Source organism: Arachis hypogaea, chromosome 16 (assembly GCF_003086295.3).
Source record: "Arachis hypogaea cultivar Tifrunner chromosome 16, arahy.Tifrunner.gnm2.J5K5, whole genome shotgun sequence".
In the NCBI taxonomy this organism is placed as follows: Eukaryota; Viridiplantae; Streptophyta; class Magnoliopsida; order Fabales; family Fabaceae; genus Arachis; species Arachis hypogaea.
Genome location: NC_092051.1, coordinates 112303360 through 112321908, shown reverse-complemented (window position 1 = coordinate 112321908; position 18549 = coordinate 112303360). Strand labels below are relative to the sequence as shown.

The 18549-nt window shown below is 37.3% G+C and overlaps 3 protein-coding genes across 6 annotated transcripts; 2 read left to right on the top strand and 1 right to left on the bottom strand.

The window, feature by feature from the left end:
* The first annotated feature begins 782 nt into the window (after positions 1-782).
* Positions 783-4437, top strand: LOC112754658 (probable LRR receptor-like serine/threonine-protein kinase At3g47570). Its single transcript, XM_029293596.2, has 3 exons — positions 783-1445; positions 1719-2077; positions 4081-4437. Exons 1-3 carry the CDS (start codon positions 899-901, stop codon positions 4435-4437), a joined length of 1263 nt encoding a protein of 420 aa, XP_029149429.2. The 5' UTR covers positions 783-898.
* A 6467-nt stretch (positions 4438-10904) lies between these two features.
* LOC112754655 (protein ROOT PRIMORDIUM DEFECTIVE 1) lies at positions 10905-14188 on the top strand. Of its 4 annotated transcripts, none has more exons than XM_025802356.2 (4): positions 10905-11146; positions 11812-13302; positions 13473-13597; positions 13724-14188. In XM_025802356.2, the coding sequence occupies exon 2, from the start codon at positions 11921-11923 to the stop codon at positions 13172-13174; it is 1254 nt and encodes a 417-aa protein (XP_025658141.1). In that variant the 5' UTR covers positions 10905-11146; positions 11812-11920; the 3' UTR covers positions 13175-13302; positions 13473-13597; positions 13724-14188. The 4 variants fall into 4 exon arrangements, with proteins under 4 accessions (XP_025658141.1, XP_072077043.1, XP_025658143.1 ...); XM_072220942.1 differs by having other exon boundaries at positions 10915-11146; positions 11812-13281; positions 13760-14188; XM_025802358.2 differs by having other exon boundaries at positions 10915-11146; positions 11812-13281.
* A 463-nt stretch (positions 14189-14651) lies between these two features.
* LOC112754656 (uncharacterized) lies at positions 14652-16079 on the bottom strand. Its single transcript, XM_025802359.3, has 2 exons — positions 15935-16079; positions 14652-15324 (listed from the first exon to the last, which is right to left on the bottom strand). Exons 1-2 carry the CDS (start codon positions 16077-16079, stop codon positions 14672-14674), a joined length of 798 nt encoding a protein of 265 aa, XP_025658144.1. The 3' UTR covers positions 14652-14671.
* Positions 16080-18549: the final 2470 nt, after the last annotated feature.

Sequence of the window (18549 nt, the reverse complement as noted above, 5' to 3'; positions counted from 1 at the left end):
GTAAACATTTTGGACTCAATTTGGTCCCTAATTTTAGGTTAAAAACCTAACCCCCAATTGACTCTCCTCTCCTTTCTTCTCCATCGCACTCTCTTCAATATTTGAGTCTTGGCAACAACCGTCTGCAGGGAACCATCATTAGCAAAATCTGCAAAATCAAGCAGCTGAGTGAGTTGTACATAACTGAGAACAAGCTAATTTTCGGAGAGGTTCCAACTTGCTTTGGTAATCTTACTTCTCTAAGAAAATTTTACTTGAACTCCAACAAACTCAGTAAGGTGCCTTCTTCTCTTTGGAGCCTCAGAGACATTCTTGAGGTGAACTTGTCTGACAATGCTTTAATTCTGTCTCTTCCAATTGAAATTGGGAACTTAAAGGTTGTGACTTTCTTGGATCTATCAAAGAATATGATCTCAGGAAGCATTCCTGGGGCCATTTCTAGATTGCAAAATTTGCAAATTTTCAACTTATCACAAAATAAATTGGTAGGGGTATTCCTGATTCACTTGGCAGTTTGATAAGTTTGACAGATTTGGACTTATCTCAAAACAACTTGTTTGGCTTGATTCCAAGATCACTGGAGTCACTTCATTATCTTAAATTCATCAATCTTTCTCATAATAGTTTGAAAGGAGAGATTCCGAGTGGTAGACCTTTCAAAAATTTCACTGCTCAATCTTTCATGTTTAATAAAGCACTTTGCCAGATTACAAGTCCCAGCATGCAGTAAAGTAAAGAAGAAAGGTCAAATGCAAACATATTCTTCATCAAATGCATATTGCCTATAATGGTTTCAATCATTCTGGTTGTTTTCTGTGTGTTTTTTCTTGTCAGGCGTTGAAGAAAGAATGGTGGTGATACTAATGAAGGAACATTATCAGCATTACCAGCAGCCAGAATGATTTCGTACTATGAACTATCACAGGCAACTAATGGATTTGATGAGAGTAATTTGCTTGGTAGGGGCAGTTTTGGCTCTATGTTCAAAGGTTTACTTTCAAATGGGATGCTGGTTGCTGTCAAAGTGTTTAACTTGGACTTAGAATTAGGATCAAAGAACTTCAGTGTAGAATGCGAAGCAATGCTCAATCTGCGCCATCGAAATCTCATGAAGATCATAGGTTGTTGTTCAAGTATAGATTACAAGCTTTTAGTGATGGAGTTCATGCCTAATGGGAGCCTTGAGAGATGGTTGTATTCTCATAATCATTGTTTGGACTTCTTGCAAAGGCTAAATATAATGATAAATGTGGCATCTGCATTGGAGTATCTGCATCATGGATCTTCACCTATAGTGGTTTATTGTGATGTCAAACCTTGTAATGTCTTATTGGATGAAGACATGGTTGGCCATGTCAGTGACTTTGGCATTGCCAAATTGCTTGGCGAGGGACAATCCAAAGAATATACCAAGACCATGGCTACAGTTGGCTACATTGCACCGGGTAAGTTATGCTACACCAGATTATAATTTCCCTTTTAACTTTGGTCATTTGATTATAACCATATGCTTGATTAGTAATAATTTGTAATCAAAGTTGAACTACAATGCTTCTTTAACTTTTTCTGTAGTAATTTTCATTAGTTCAGAAATTCACTTTCTGTTGCGGTGGTGGTATCTAAACATTTTGTTTCCAATTTTAGTGGCTTGTTGTCACATATACTTGTTCTATAAACAAATATTTTATTTAAAATAACGAGGGTAATTTGAGTTGCAGAGTTTGGATCCAAAGGGATTATCTCTACAAAGGGAGATGTATACAGTTTGGGGATAATGCTGATGGAAACATTCACAAGAAAGAAGCCAACAGATGACTTGTTTGTTGCAGGATTAAGCATGAAAGGTTGGATTAGTGAATCATTGTCACGAGCAATTGATCAAGTTGTGGATTCTAACTTTTTACAAGATGAAGGTCACCACCATGTTGATGACATAATAGCATCTACATCATCTATCTTGAAACCGGCCTTAAATTGTTGTGAGGATTTACCTGAAGAACGAATGAACATGACAGATATTGCTGCATCACTAAACAAAGTTAAGGCCAAGTTTTTTGAAGCTAGTGATAAGAATGTGGTTCGGTTTTGTAGAAAATGAACCACTTTGTAATATGTTTAAATGTTTAGTACATTCCCTTTCTTTGCATTTGAATTTTGGCCTCAGTAGAGTCTATATTTTTCTACATTAGGAACATAAGATGTTGCAATAAACATTATCAAAAGAGATTCAGCAAATATAACTACAGAACATTTACAGTTATTAAGCTATGGGTGATTCAGGATTGATATATAAAGATTAAAGAATATAAAGGATGATCATGGCCATTTGCTAATTTATAATATATCAGTTGTAAGAAACATTCATTGTGTCACTTCAATACCAATTTTTGTAAACTAAGAAAAGCAAATCTGCGATGTTGAGCACTGTTGACATTTGACAAACTCAAGTAATAAAAAAAACCAAAAAAAGTGGTGCCAAAGTATAAAAATTAAAAATAAACAATCAGCATCATGCATATCTACAAAATTTAAAGTAATAGTAGTTCAATATTGATCAATAGTAGTATCATAATATCTTAACTTGCCTTACTCCATAATGCACATCTCGATGATTACAATGACCTGAGACACCATAGTTATCAAAAGTAATAATCTGGAGAGGCACAAAAACCAAAACAGTAAAAACAGGGGGCTCTAAAAGAGATAACTAGAACAGAAGGTATTAGTCACCCCAAAAGATTGCATATGGTGGCACAAATAAAAGCTTAACTTACATGCCTAAAAATGGCAACAATAATACAGAAGCACAAGCTTACCATATTAATGCAGTGGCTGGTTATTTGTGCGATAGAGAAGAAAGGAGAAGAGAGTCAATTGGGGTTAGGGTTTTTAACCTAAAATTAGGGACCAAATTGAGTCCAAAATGTTTACTAAGCCACGTCAGCTAGCCGTTGCGCTGCTAACGTGTCACCAACGACGCCAGGTCAGCTTTCCAGTTGCGCCAGCTGGACGAAATTCACCGGAAGGACCACTATGAGTACCGGAGATCAACTTCAGGGACGATTTCGACAAATTTTTAAGTTCAGGGATTACTTTGAGCCTCGAGGATAACTTTAGGGACTACTTTGATGCTTACCTCTCTATTTTTGTGATACAATAGAGCGCTTTTTTTTTTGTTTTTGTGTTGGTCAAATCTAAAAAGAAAATACTAAACTATCATCCAACATCATAATTATCAGAACCGATGATCGAACCGATTAAGTTATTGAGTCATTAGTTCAACCGAAAAATCATCAGTTAAATTGATTGATCCAATTCTATGTAAATAAAAAACAAAATATAGTCAAAAATTTAAAATACATATTTTTACTAACATTTTAAAAATATTTAGCTATTCTAAAACAATATAAAACAGGAACAATAAGTATTTTGTTAATTTTACTCTATCATAAATATTTTTATTTTATTTTTATATTAAAATAATTATTATTTTCGAATTTAATAATTTATTAATTAGTTTATGTCTATTATACTATTATATACTACAATTATTCATTAAAAAAATATTAATAGATATTATATAATTATAAAAATAAAAAATAAGTGAGTTTATAATTAAAATAAAAATAAATTAAATAGAAATAAATTATTTGCTAAAAGATATCTATATGTATTTTAATTTGCACATATATTAATAACAAACAAGATAGCCTGGTGATTATGACCAAGGTTCTGAAAATCGGTTCGAACCACCGGTCGAATCAATTGAACCGTGAACCGGTATAAGAAACGAATTGCATATATCAAAACCGAAAAATTTAGAAACCGTCGTTGGACCATCGAACCAGTAAAGAATCGGTCGGTCGAACTGAACCGGGACTCGACCGGTCTTCTGGAATTTGCTCAAAATGGCGTCGTTGGTTAGAGGAACCCTAACCATTAACCAAAATGCGCAGCACCCTCTTGGCCTCTCCTCTCTCACAGCCTCACTCAGCCACTATCCTCCTTCCTCTCATTGAGCTCCCTCACTCCCTCACTTTCCTTTTTCTGGCCTCTGAACGAACACACTGAAGAACGCAGAGAAGAGAACTCGAAGGCAGCTTGGAGGAAGCCCCGAAGCAGCCCTCTCTCGTCGCCGTTCCTCAAAGTCCAGCCACCGCCACCATCCGCATTGCTACAGCTTCGGCGCAACATCACCCTTGTTCGCCGCGCATCCGCCTCTTTTTTGGCCAAGCTTCTGCCTCTGTTTTTTGGCCAACCCTTGTTCTGCCCTTTTTGGCCAACCCTTGTTCTGCCCTTTTTGGCCAACCCTTGTTCGAGCTGCTTAGCCCTCTGTTCAGTCCTCTACGCCGCGTGTTCGAGCCTCTGTTCCGCCGCCTTTCAGCCACCGTTCAGCCATTGTTCAGTCTCCGTTCAACCATTTCCGTCGTATTTTAAAGCTCCTCCCTCTCCTGTACTGTTTGAATTTCAGAACTTCTCCATCCTAGGGTGATTTTTTTTACCTTCTTCTTGTTCTTTCTTGTATTAATTATTCAGTTATTGTTTTATTTGATTGTTGTTTTCATGATTAGTATGTTTTCTAGTTCTTATTTTGTTGTTGGTTTGCTGTAGTTTAAAATTTTAATTGTTCTTGTTATTTTGATTTTCAGTTTTAATTGATCTTATTAACTTGTTAATTTGATAAATTATTATTTTGGTGTTGTTCTTTACCTTTTAATTGTTATATTGTGTTTTGCTGTTGTTGATTTAATAAATTGTTCATTAAGTGGAAGATGAAAACATGCCATGTTAAAAATGCTCCTGCCATGTTAAACCTGCCATGTTAAAACTGTTCCTATTGGTTTAGTATGGCTCAATCCCTGCTTCCAAAGAGATTCTACCACCATGCTTAGACATTCTCTCTAAGGTTGGCCCTGTGATGATTAAGGATATAAATCTTGTGACCCACTTTAGGAATTAACTTTTTAGTTTCTTTTTTAAATTTGATATTGAAATTTTATTTGTTGATGCTAGTCGTAGTAATCTGTATGCCTTTGATCCCATGACCTTTGTATTGTTGCATATTGGTAGATAGAACTTTTTAGTTTCTTTTTTAAATTGGATATCAAAATTTTGTTTATTGATGTGTGGATATATTCTTTCATATTCCTCACTAAGTCGTAGTGATCTGTATGCTTTTGATCCCATAGCCTTTGTATTGTTGCATATTGGTAGATAGAAGGTATCAAATTTTGTGACATATGGTAGTAACTAATAAGTAGAGTAGTTTATTCTTTTCTTTTCTATTATAGATATGTTGAATAGAACAATGTATATACTTTTGAAAACTACATTGTTTCTTTTGAACCAAAATTTGGGTGATTACTCTTTTCTAAATATGCAAGCAATTCTATCTAGTTGGCCATGAATGCTTTCATTTTCTTTCTAGTATTAGTTCGTGAATGACTTTGTTTTGCAAATAAAACAGTTGTGAAGTTACTGTGAAACAGTGGCATGGAATAGTCTCTCGCTCTTTCTCTAATTTATTTTCTATTTTTTCCTTTGGAAAATAACATATTACCAGGTATTTTCTTTGATTGGAATGTAGAAGATAGCACATCTTTTTATGGTTTTATTTTTTATTGTAACAAATTTTGAATAATTTTTTGTTAGTTAATCTATTTGGGACATGGAACATAGACACTCTAACAGAAAAGTCCATGGAGGTGGTGGACACCATGACAAGGAGGAAGATTAACATTATGTGCCTACAAGAAACAAAATGGGTTGGTGCGAAGGCTAGGGAGTTGGATACTTCTTACTTCAAACTTTGGTATACAGGAAATGTGAAGAATAGGAATGGGGTTGGAATAATTGTGGATAAGCAGTGGAAGAATGACGTAGTGGATGTCAAGAGGGTGGGAGATCGGATCATCTCTATCAAACTTGTGGTGGAGAGAGGTGCTTTCCATGGGATTAGCGCCTATGCACCGCAAGTGGGTTCGGACGAACAACACAAGATAAGGTTTTGGGAGGATCTAGAGAGTTTAGTTCAAGACATACCTTTGGGAGATAAGATTTTCTTAGGAGGAGATTTAAATGGCCATGTTGGTAGAGAAGTGACTGGATATGGGAGTATTCACGGAGGCCATGGTTTCGGGGTGATCAATGCCGAGGGTAAAACTATTTTGGACTTTTCCTTAACCTTTGATCTTCTCATTGCAAATACATGTTTTAAAAAGAGAGACGAACATCTTATAACCTATAAGAGTGGCATGACAAGCTCTCAAATCGACTTCTTCCTGTTGAGGAGAGTCGACCAGAAATTTTACATTAATTGTAAAATTATCCTGGGAGAGAGTTTGACAACACAACATAGGGTGCTCGTCATGGATTTCCGCGTTGGGCAAAAGTTGAGGAAAAGACATTATACGAAGAACCCAAGGACGAGGTGGTGGCGGATGAAAGGTGAGGAACAAAGAAGCTTCCTAAGACGGGTAGGAGAAGAGGCAAAGTGGGATGGAAATGGAAGTGCGAAAGAGATGTGGAGGAAAATGGCAGAAGTTATTAGAAGAACAGCAAAAAAAAGCTTTGGTGAATCTAAAGGAATAGGAACAAGAGACAAGGAGTCCTGGTGGTGGAATGCCAGTGTACAAGAAAAGATAAAGATAAAAAGGGAGTGCTTTAAAGAGTGGTCTTTATGCCTCAACGCAGATAACTAGAAAAAATATAAGGCAGCTAAGAAAGAGACAAAAGTGGCTGTAAGTGAAGCAAGAACAAGAGCATATGAGGGTCTCTACCAGTCTTTGGATACAAAAGAAGGAGAAAAAAGTATATATAGAATCGCAAAGAGCCGTGAAAGAAGAACGAGAGATTTGGATCAGGTTAAGTGCATAAAAGATAAGGATGGAGAGGTGTTGGCTCAAGAGGAGGAGATTAAGGAAAGGTGGAAGAGCTACTTCTACGAGTTATTTAATGAGGGACAGAAGACTCTTCCGAGCCTTGGTCGATTATGCACAAGGGAAGAAGATCAAAACTTTGGCTACTATCGAAGAATTCGAGACTTCGAGGTAAAAGAGGCTCTAAAGCAGATGAAAAATGGTAGGGCAGTAGGACCTGATAATATCCCGATTGAGGTTTGGAAGGGTCTTGGAGAAAAAAGGCATCAATTAGTTAACCAAGCTTTTTAATGAGATTTTAAGGTCAAAGAAGATGTCTGATGAATGAAGAAAGAGCACCTTGGTACCTATCTACAAGAATAAGGGGGATATACAAAGTTACGAAAACTATAGAGGGATCAAGCTTATGAGTCATACCATGAAGTTATGGGAAAGGGTGATAGAACGGAGGTTGAGAAAAGAGACACAAGTAACAGAGAACCAATTTGGATTCATGCTAGGCAGATCTACCACTGAAGCGGTATACCTTTTAAGAAGGATGATGGAGAGGTATCGTAGTAATAAAAGGGATCTACATATGGTGTTTATTGATTTGGAAAAAGCGTATGATAGGGTACCAAGGGAGGTCTTATGGAAGGTTTTAGAAAAGAGGAGGGTAAGGATCGCATATATTCGTGCAATTAAAGACATGTATGATGGGGCCACAACTAGTGCGAAGACTCAAGGTGGTGTGACAGAGGAATTTTTTATTGGTATAGGATTACACCAGGGATCATCCTTAAGTCCATACCTTTTTCATATTAGTCTTGGAAGTACTCACAAAGCACATCCAAGAGCCTGTGCCATGGTGCATGCTTTTTGCCGATGATATCGTCCTTATGGGAGAGTCAAGGGAAGACCTAAATAAGAAGTTGGAATTATGGAGAGAAGCTTTAGAAGTGTATGGTCTGCGTATAAGTCGTAGCAAGACGGAATATATGGAATGTAAGTTCAGTCCGAGAAGGGAAAACCCTAATATAGAGGTGAAGATTGGAGAAAATACCCTACAAAAAGTTAAAAGTTTTAGGTATCTTGGGTGCATCATACAGGATAATGGAGAGATTGAACAGGATGTAAATCATAGGATCCAAGCAGGGTGGTCAAAATGGCGGAGTGCGTCTGGTTTTATATGCGACAAAAAAGTGCCTTTAAAACTTAAAGGTAAATTCTATTGCACCGCTATAAGACCGGCTATGCTTTATGGTACGGAGTGTTGGGCGGCTAAAGGGGAGCACGAACATAAGCTGAGTGTGGCAGAGATGAAGATGTTGAGATGGATGAGTGGTCATACGTGATTGGATAAAATAAGGAATGAAGATATAAGGGAGAGAGTTGGAGTAGCACCCATTGTGGAAAAGATGGTGGAATCGCGTCTTAGGTGGTTTGGACATGTGATAAGAAGACCAATAGAACATCCAGTCAGGAGGGTGGATGAGATGGAAGATGGACAAGGGGCGAAAGGCAGAGGAAGACCTAAGAAGACCATCCATGAGGTGGTCAAACGAGATCTACATGTAAATGGTCTCTCTGTAGACATGACACATGACAGAGCACAATGGCGTCGTTTGATTCATGTAGCCGACCCCATTTAGTGGGACAAGGCTTTGTTGTTGTTGTTGTTGTTGTTGTTGTTTTGTTAGTTAATCTGGGAACCTTGCTATTAGTTATTTTATTTATTATTTTATTATAAAACGGGTATTTCAGTTGAACCACTATTGAATCGGTTGGACCAATAAACTAGTAAATTAGTAATTAGAGCGGTTTAATGACCGGTTCGATTTTCAGAACCTTGGTTATTACAATTTCTCTCGTTGAGTAGGGGGTTTGAACTCCATCTCTTTCATTGTGAGGAAATTTTGAAATTCAAGCGGTTCAGTCGGACTGGTTTTTATTGGTTCTTTGTCTTATACGGTCTAATTATCGGACCGGACCAATATAGGATCCGGTTCATTGGTTTTTTGGTCGAACTGGCCGGTCCGGTCCATTTTTAATAACTATGTGTTACACATGTTACATACCTGAACTACTATCTTTACTTGCTGAGAAAAATGCACCACATTAGTTTCTGATCCATTTTTCAATAACAGCGTGATGACATGGATTGATGACGTGGGCTGTTAGTGACACGTGTCACTCCTGATTTGGCCACGTGTAATGGTATGATAATGTGTTGACCAGTGATACATGGCATGCTAATGTGGATGATTGTGCTACGTGTCACAATGCTATTTAGCCACGTGTCGCAACAATATTCGTCCATGTGTCATCTATTATGTCATCATTATAGATGTACCAAATTAGTCCCCTCACTTTACATTAAGTGACTCATTTTAGTCCCTGAAATTGAATGTCGTGTACCAAACTAGTCCCTTCACCAGTTTTTTCTCATTTTTTTAAAAATTTAAAATTTTCAATATCTTGGATGCACTAATTTCAATTTTATTTTTTCACGGATTTTGGATTATCTAAAGTTTGAATTTCACTTTAGAGAGTAAAGTGTGATCTCTCACCATTTATTTTATAGGTGGGACCAAGAATAAATATGAGAGAGAAACCATTCAAGGATAGAAGATTATATTTTACCTTCTAAAGTACAAATTTAAAATTTAGAGGATCCAAATTCTTTTTTTACATATCGTTTAAATACAAGTGTTTTTATAAAATTTTTTAAGATTTTAGTAATTTTTTTCTATAATAATTTAACATTAGTAAATTTTGTAATATATAAGTATGTTATTATAAAAAAAAGAATTATATGATTGATTAGACACATTTTTCATAAAAAAAATGTGTTTTTAACAAGAAATTAAGAATTAAAATATATATTTTTTTCGGTTCTTATAAAATACACGTTTCCATTGTGTGTAAAATGGCTAGACTGAAGGCACTTCAAGCGCCCTCACTACCATCTCCGACCTCTTCAATCTAGACAAAAGAGGTCGGAGATGGTAGTGGGGTGCTTGAAATATCTTTATGTCAACTCTAAGACGGCGGTTACGAGTACCCACAAGAGAAAAAATATTTTATAAAAAACACTTGTATTTAAAAAATATGTGAAAAATAGAATTGAAATTAATGGATTCAAAGATATTGAGAACTTTGAATTAATAGAAAAAAAAAGGAGAAAAAAAAAGTGAAGGGACTAATTTGGTGCACGACATTCAATTTCAAGGACTAAATGAGTCATTTAACGCAAAGTGAGGGACTAATGTGGTACATCTACAATGATGACATAATGGATGACACATAGACGAATACTGTTGCGACACGTGGCCAAATAGCACTGTGACACGTGACACAATTATCCACATTAGTATGCAATGTTTTACTGGTCAACACATCATCATACCATTACACGTGGCTAACGTGGCTAAATCATGGAGTGACACGTGTCACTAACATCCTAGGTCATCAAGCCATGTTATCACATTGTTAATGAAAAATAGGTCAGGGACTAACGTGGCGCATTTTTGTCAATCTCAGAGACGGACAATTTTAGTGCACGACGCCAATCTTAGGGACCATTTTGGGGTTTAACTCTATGTTAATGTTTATATTAGATTATAATTATGTTTTATAATTTTTATTTATAATTTATTTATTATTTTATTATAAAATGATTTTTTCAGTTAAACCACAGTTAAATCGATTGAACTAATAAACTAATAAATCAGTAAATAGAGTAGTTTGATGACAAGTCCGATTTTTAGAACTTTGATTTTAATACTTGATTATTGTTATTTGAACGGAAGCTCAATAATTGATTGATCTATTTTAATGTAGATTTAATATTTAATTGTTGCTTTTATTTAATTGTTTTAATGTAAGTTTAATGTAAATTGAAATTTTTTTATTAGTTATTTTTAAAAATTGATAATTGATTACTGTTACTATGTGCTAGTAAAGATATATATTTTTTATTATTATAAATTTAATATTTGTAAATTAACTATTTTATATTTGTATTTAAATAAAATTAAGTTAATCGGTTCAACTTGTCGAATCAATAATCTAGTAATTTGACTCGTCAAGGGTTTGGTTCTGAGAACTATGCAAAGGCACAGGCAGAAGCAGGCGGCATCTCTGCTCGCTCATTCACGTCGTCGTCAGCTCCTCGTCGCTTCTGGTTCACAGCGCCGGTGTCTGTCCTTCATCTTCTCATCCTTTCACCGTCCTCTGCTCGCCAGTCCCGTCGTCATCCCGCCTCTAATTGCTACTCGCTGTGAGTGGTGAGTTCCTACTTCCCTGTCTTCACTCCAGTGAGTTTAATCTTCAGCTCTTCTTTACATAATTAATTAATTTATTAATAGTAATTAGTTGATTTAGGTTTTTAAATTCTAGATAAGTAGAATTGGTTTAAGTGGCTGATTTATTAGTTTTAAAATTTAGGTTTTTAATCAGGTAGTTTATTAGACGATTTAGTAGTTAGTTTTAAAATTTATTATTTTAATTAGGTAGTTTATTGGCTGATTTTGTAGTTAGTTTTGAAATTTAGGTTTTTCATTTGTTTGTTAATTGGTAGATTTAGTAGTTAGTTTTGATTTAGGTCTAACATTGCGTTTCTAGTAATACTCTAGAATCCATTTCTTTATGCCTCATATTCAACTCTCGCCTTACAGTCCTTTTGGATAAGGATTTTGATTTTAATTACGCCTCAAATTCATTATACCTGTGTTGCTAATGATATTCACCATCATGTTTTAAGTTTTGGCTCTGTTCCAAATTCAGGTGTTTTGCTGTTGATAAAATTTTCATTGGCACCCCAACCTAATGTCTTTTGTGACTTTTTTTTATCAATCATTAACTATATCCTCAGTTTGGTATTTTAATTCTGAGTCTGGTGAAATATGATTGCAATTCTTATTTTCTCCCACATTCATTGGGATTTTCTTAGCTATGTTGGCGACACTCGAGGGAAGGCCATCACAAGCTAAGTTCCAAAAGTAAGAAGCATCATTGCAAGCCATTGTGCTATTTCAAATTCCATCGCTTAAATAAAGGACATGAACCTGTTGTCAAGCTTCTTTAGACACCAAAACTCTCACCCTTTCACCCATTTCCTCTTTCTCCAAAGAAGATGGAAGAAACCAACAATCTCTGCACAAACCCGTTTAGAAGACAAGGCTCGAGACACTCACCTCGATAACCTTGTATCCTGCATGTCCAAGCTCAGACTCATCCTTGGAATCCACACCTTCATGTCTTCCCGGAAGCGTGGAACCTTCGTTTCCCTGCAGCTCATGTCCCGCTGGAGGAACATCCTTGGACTCAACATCCCTATTGGCTCCTTCCTCCGCAAGTACCCACACATTTTCGAGGTGTTCCTTCACCCCGTAAGGAAGAACCCGTGTTGCAGGGTCACAAGGAAGATGAAGGAGCTGGTCCTAATGGAACGTGTTGTTGTGAGGAAAAATGAGTTGGAGGTTGTGAAGAGGGTGAAGCAGCTTCTTATGATGTCAGTGAATGGCACACTTCGTGTTCATGCTTTGAGGATGATTAAAAGGGAACTTGGTTTGCCTGATGATTTCCGAGACTCAATTTTGGGAAAGCATAGTGATGACTTCAGGTTGGTTGGCTTGGAGGTTGTGGAATTGGTTTGTGAAAATGGTGAATTTGGGGTTGTTGCTGAAGTTGAGAAATGGAGAGAAAAAGAATACACTGAAAAATGGTTGAGTGAGTTTGAGACCAAGTTTGCATTCCCAATTAACCTCCCAACAGGTTTCAAGATTGAGAAAGGATTTAGAGAGAGATTGAAGAATTGGCAGAGGCTTCCTTATGCTAAGCCTTATGAGAGCAAAGAGGCCATAAGGGTTAGAAACTCGGGCGGTATTGATCGGTATGAGAAGAGAGCTGTTGCTGTTCTTCACGAGCTTTTGAGCATGACTGTCGAGAAGATGGTTCATGTTGATCATTTGGTGCATTTTCGTAGGGATTTCGCAATCGAGGTTAATCTGCGCGAGTTGTTGCTGAAGCACCCTGGGATATTCTACATATCCACAAAGGGGAAAACTCAGACTGTTATTCTTAGGGAGGTATATAGGAAGGGGAGTTTGATTGAGCCTAATCCTGTTTACACTGCTCGGAGGAACATGTTGGAGCTTGTGTTGTTGCAGCATAGGAAGACAAAACAAATGGTAGATTTTGATGAACCGAGTAAAGGGGGTAACAGTGTGGTATGTAAAGCGGATGAAGGAGTTAAAAGAGAAGGAGATTGGGTGATTCCATTCTTGGAGAGTTGTGAGAAGAGGTCATTTTAATATTATGGACTATGGAGAAAGTTGCAGAGGCCATGTGAAAGAATTTTTTTGCATGATTAGTGATTTCATGATTAATGGACCAAAATCATTCAGGCGTGGATAAGGAGGTAGTTTCTTGCTGCAAAATGGTTAGTTTTTAGTTGTATCCTAATATAAACTTTTTATTCTGCTTTTGTTATTCTGTTTGTGTGCCTATGCACTTTAAATATCCTAATGCATCTAAAAGAGATTTTAAATATAAATGGTGTAAACTCATATGATTTATAAAAGGGCACTGTGGTGTTATATTTTCGTGTAGTTGACTGCCCCTAGTGGAAAAAGGTGGTTGCTGCTGCTGCTGAGCAATGTCCTTATGGGACACTGGGAAGAAACAACTTATTATCATGAATGCTTGGTCCAGGAGCCGACCCTTCTTGCCTGAAGGTATGAGCTTATTATTCAATGTCATGTTGTCTTTAGGTCAAACTAGATTCTTATGATTGATTCAATTTTTAAAAGAGATGTTTTTACTACCTATGCTGACCCAACTGATGACTCCAATACCGCAAGGCATGCTGCCACTTACAGTTGCGGTTGCTGTTGCAGTTGTTTTGGAAATGCTGAGAATTGCAGTAAAAGGCACATGAAACGACTGCAATTGCCGCCGTGATGCGACTACATAAAGCACTGCAATGCCATACAGTTAAAGTTCAGTTCAGTTCAGTACTTCAGTTACAAGACAGGTGAATTCTCACATTAAGTAGAGTAATATTGCTTCATGATAAAAAGTTTTATGATTTGACCAATGAGAGTGGCAACTTGGTGTAAATTTGACCAATTCAAAAATAATACCCCGCGTCACTTTTTCATTTTCTTCTGATGAAATATCAAAATACCACTTCATGATAGCAATGGCCATCAAAGGATTGTATAATATTGCTGCCAGTGCCTTGTGATGAGATTAATATTTCTGTATTTTTCAGCAGCCATAATTCTACTAGTCACGCGAGCTAACATCGCTTGATCTGTTTCTAACTTTCTCTTCTCGTGGAAATTTGATTAGCTTTCGGATTCTAGTTCATAAAATGAATTTACTTTGGTGAGTTAAATCTCAAATTCGTCCCTGAAAGATATCCCGATCTTCATATTAGTCCCCGAAAGATAAAGTTAATCAAAAGAGCCCCCGAAAAATACCCAAGTTAATCACGTTTATCCTTCCGTCAATTCTCTTAGTGACTTGGCTAACGTCTGCTGACGTGTTTCGTTAGCTTCCAACGTGGAAGAGGCCAAAGTGTCATAACCGATTGCTGACAAGGTAAGTTTGGCAAAACAGTTCAAATCAGTCCCTAATTGTTTGAAACCTAATCCTAATTTCGACGATAAATATGTCGTCTTCAGCAATCAGTGGGCCATATGCCTGGGTTAGTGTTGAAATTGCTGGTTTGGGGCGACGATGGAGGCAACAAATGGAGGCCGTTGTGGTGGTGTGTTGTTCTACTACACTATGCCTCTGCCAACCTACATGTCTTCTTCTTCTTCTTCTTGGATATCATCTGAACTTTGGAGATGGCTCAACTTAACTTTTGCCCTTTTTGATTGTGATGAGTCTTCTCTTGCATCCTCTTCGTTAGCCTTCCTCTTCTCTCTATCACTATTTTCGTCATCCTCATTAGTCTCTGTCTTCTCTCCGTCACCATTTTCTTCATCGACAGCCACTGCAGGCTGTTTGGCACTTGAATTATCTTCTGATTCCAACGTGGATGCTTTTGGATCAGATTGTTCAGCTTTATTTTTGTTGCTAGATGCTCTGTTCTTGGCTGATCTTTCGAATTCCTCCAGAAATGAGCGGACTTCTTCATTGTTAGCAAGATCCAAAGGAGTCTTTCCTGCCCTTGTCTTGGCAGTAAGACTCGCCCCTTTCTTGGCCAAGTACCTAACAAGCTCTAGATGGGAACCTTGAGCTGCGTAGTGTAATGAATTCATGCCTTTGCGAGTACAAGCCTTGATGGATGCACCAGCTGCAACTAGAGCCTTAACAACTTCCAAATGCCCCTTCTGAGTGGCAAAGTGTATTGCGGCCATGTCATCCATAGCAGAAGCACCAACATTAGCCTTATTCTTGCACAGATAACTTACTATCTCTGCATGTCCAGCAAATGCTGCTAAATGAAGTCTATGGTCCAAAGCTAATTGTCAAAGGAACAAAGTGGAAATGTTATAATTTCCAAGACAAACCAAATTCATTTTACCCTATATAAAACATCCTTACTTATTTCCAATTCTTCCTAGGGTATCTTTAATTAGAGGGAAAAAATTGGGTGAAAGTTTTCTTTGATGAGCTTCATGAGTCCATGTGTAATTTTAGTCATCAAACACTTCCATGAAAAGTTTCACCCCATTTTTACTCGCCAATAAAACAACCCTACCCCATAATAACAAGTTCATAGGGCATTACACATTAAGCACATAACAAAGTACCAAATCATTTTCAGATAAAACATGCAGCACAACTCTGTTCATACAACAAAAAGATAAAAAGCATAAACAATAAGTCAACAGAGATTCCAATACAATGGTATTAGGGAAGCTAATCCACGATTCGATGCAGATAGGTCAAAAAGGAAAAGGAAGAAAATCACGGTGCAATGGATTCAATTATCATCAGGGAAGAACAAGATAAACTTCAAAGCAAACGAATTGAATGGAGAATTTACTGTGGGAACCGAACAGAGTGTTAGGGTTCCTTTAGCAATTAGTAGTGATAATAAATGAGAGGAGGATATGGTGTTCTCGAATGCTTGTCTCTGGAATTAACAGCCAAAGGGTTTGAAGTCAAAATCATCTGAACAGCGACGAGATCACCGAACCTTGCCGCCGTATGGAGCTCGTCGCTGGTGCTTCTTCTCTGTGGGTTGCCTTTACCCATCTCCACACGTTCCTCTCTTGCTGCTTCACTTCACACATTTTAAAACCAACCAACCACAAAATCTCCGTTCTGCCCACAAAACGACGCCGACATGACTATCAGGGCATTCACTTAAAACGGCGTCGTTTTTCTTCTCTGCCAGCGTGGTAGTTAACGTCACATATCAGCAGACGTTAGCCAAGTCATTAAGCGATTTGACGGAAGGACGAACTTGATTTAGTCGTGTATCTTTCAAGGACTTTTTTGATTAACTTTATCTTTCGGGGACTAATATGGAGATCGAGGTATCTTTTAGGGACGAATTTGAGTATTAACTCTTGTATAATTGTATATGTTTGTGATGTTGCTGGTACTTACAGAAATGCAGCGAAATGGATTAGACCTTGTCAAGAAGGCTCAAAACAAACGAGGAAAAGGAAATTGTGACTATGTAGTTGCAAACCCTTTCTCTCCCTCCCTTTTTTTTAAATTATTTTTTAGCATTTGAAATTGATTTGCAAGTGTAGTGCTTATGTTTGGTTTGGCAAACTTTTTATTTTTTAAAAGTTGTAATATTTATGTTTGGTAAAATTAAATTAAGGGTTTAGTACTGAAATCGTCCCTAAGGTCTGGGGTGAAAATCAAAATCGTCCCCGACCTTTTTTTGTTATTAAAATCATCCTCAACGTTACAAAACGTTATAAAATTGTCCTTTTTCATTTCAATTTTATTTTTTTTACCATATCCTTTATTATTAATAAAAATAATTAAAAATAATATTAAAAAATTAAAACAACCCCCTCCCCTCCCCTCTCCTCCCACCTCCCCCCTCCCTCACTCCCTCCCGCCTCCCCCCTCCCCCCTCCCTCACCCTCCCGTACTCCCTCAGCCCACTCCCCCCCCCCACCACCCCCTCCCTCACTCCCTCACCCTCCCCCTCCCTCAGCCCACTCCTTCACCTCCCACCCCTCAAACCTCACCCCTCCTGCCTCCCGTAACCCGTAACCCCTTCAGCCCACTGCCCACACCACCCCCCTCCCCTCCCCTCCCACCCTTCTCCCCTCCCTCAACTCCCTCCCGCCTCCCCCCTCCATCACCCTCCCGTACTCCCCTCCCACCCCTCCCCCTCCCCCCTCCCCCCTCACTCCCTCCCGCCTCCCCCCTCCCTCACCCTCCCGTACTCCCTCACCACCCACCCCTCAAACCTCACCCCTCCCGCCTCCCGTAACCCGCAACCCCTTTAGCCCACCCCTCAGCCCTCACCCCTTATCTCTCACCCATCCACCCAATCACCCCACAAAACAAATTAACAGCAAATCAGAAGCAGAAGAACAATAATTATCAATTATGTATATGTTCTTCAAAAATTAAAAAAAGAAAAAACAAAAATAGGAAGAACGAAGGGTGGCGGCGGGTTGGGACGCAGGGGCGGCGGCGGCGGCGGGTTGGGACGCAGGGGCGGTGGCAGTGGGGTGAGGGAGTGAGGGAGTGGGATTTGATGAAGAGAGTGAGGGAGTGAGGGAGGGGGTTTGGGGTGGAGGGAGAGACGAAGAAATCTGGGTGTAGGTGGGGGTTGGATTTTTTTTTTTAATATTATTTTTATTAATAGTTAAGGGTAATTTGGTCCAAAAAAAATAGAAAGGGACGATTTTATAACGTTTTGTAACGTTGAGGATGATTTTAATAACAAAAAAAGGTCGGGGACGATTTTGATTTTCACGCCAGACCTTAAGGACGATTTCAGTACTTAACCCTTAAATTAAAAATGACTTTCAATAAGTATAAGTTACAATAAGTATGTTTGGTAAAATAATTTTTAAAATTTAAAAATATTATAATAGACATTAATGTAAGAATTAAATTTGGATATTAATTAATGTATGAGGTTATATTAGATTTTTGAAATTTAGATAAATACAAACGAGTTTTGAAAAGTTCTATCTTAGATGTTTTTAAAAATACTTCTATTTTTAAAATTGTAAGTACAAACAGATGATCTTTTTTATTTACTATATGCAATATAAGGAATTTAGCAATTTTTTTAAAATTTTAACTAAACTAAGTCTTAATGTTATAATGTATTCACATTTATCACCCCTGTCAGCTTCTCAAAGCAATCCAAATTTCATAAATGTGGAGGGAAAAAAGAGTATACATCAAATCACAAACTAAATTTTACTATTGCCCCATAAAAATTGATTATTTTGTCACACAATCAAAAGAAAATGGTATAATAATTAGAAAATTTAATTAATAATTTACTTAAATTATAAATGGGATTTATTATTTTAATATTTGTATGTGCAGATGTTTTCAATTAAGGTTTTTTTTATAGCTTGGAGTTTTCAATTAAGTTTCTACAATTTACAGAAAATTTTAATGATTTTCTCATAATTTGAAATATTTATAATCAAATTCCTATATTGTATCAAAATATCAAAACAGACAAAAAAAAGATTTGTCATTTGATGTAGGAATTCTATTTCAAAAT

Coding starts and splice junctions, on each gene's coding strand:
- LOC112754658 (XM_029293596.2), top strand. CDS start 899: ATGATTTCGTACTATGAACTATCACAGGCAACTAATGGATTTGATGAG. Junction 1,446..1,718: donor AGTTGGCTACATTGCACCGG/GTAAGTTATGCT, acceptor TTTGAGTTGCAG/AGTTTGGATCCAAAGGGATT. Junction 2,078..4,080: donor AAGCTAGTGATAAGAATGTG/GTTCGGTTTTGT, acceptor TGAAGAACGCAG/AGAAGAGAACTCGAAGGCAG.
- LOC112754655 (XM_025802356.2), top strand. CDS start 11,921: ATGAACCTGTTGTCAAGCTTCTTTAGACACCAAAACTCTCACCCTTTC.
- LOC112754656 (XM_025802359.3), bottom strand. CDS start 16,079: ATGGGTAAAGGCAACCCACAGAGAAGAAGCACCAGCGACGAGCTCCAT. Junction 15,325..15,934: donor CAAGCATTCGAGAACACCAT/ATCCTCCTCTCA, acceptor TGGACCATAGAC/TTCATTTAGCAGCATTTGCT.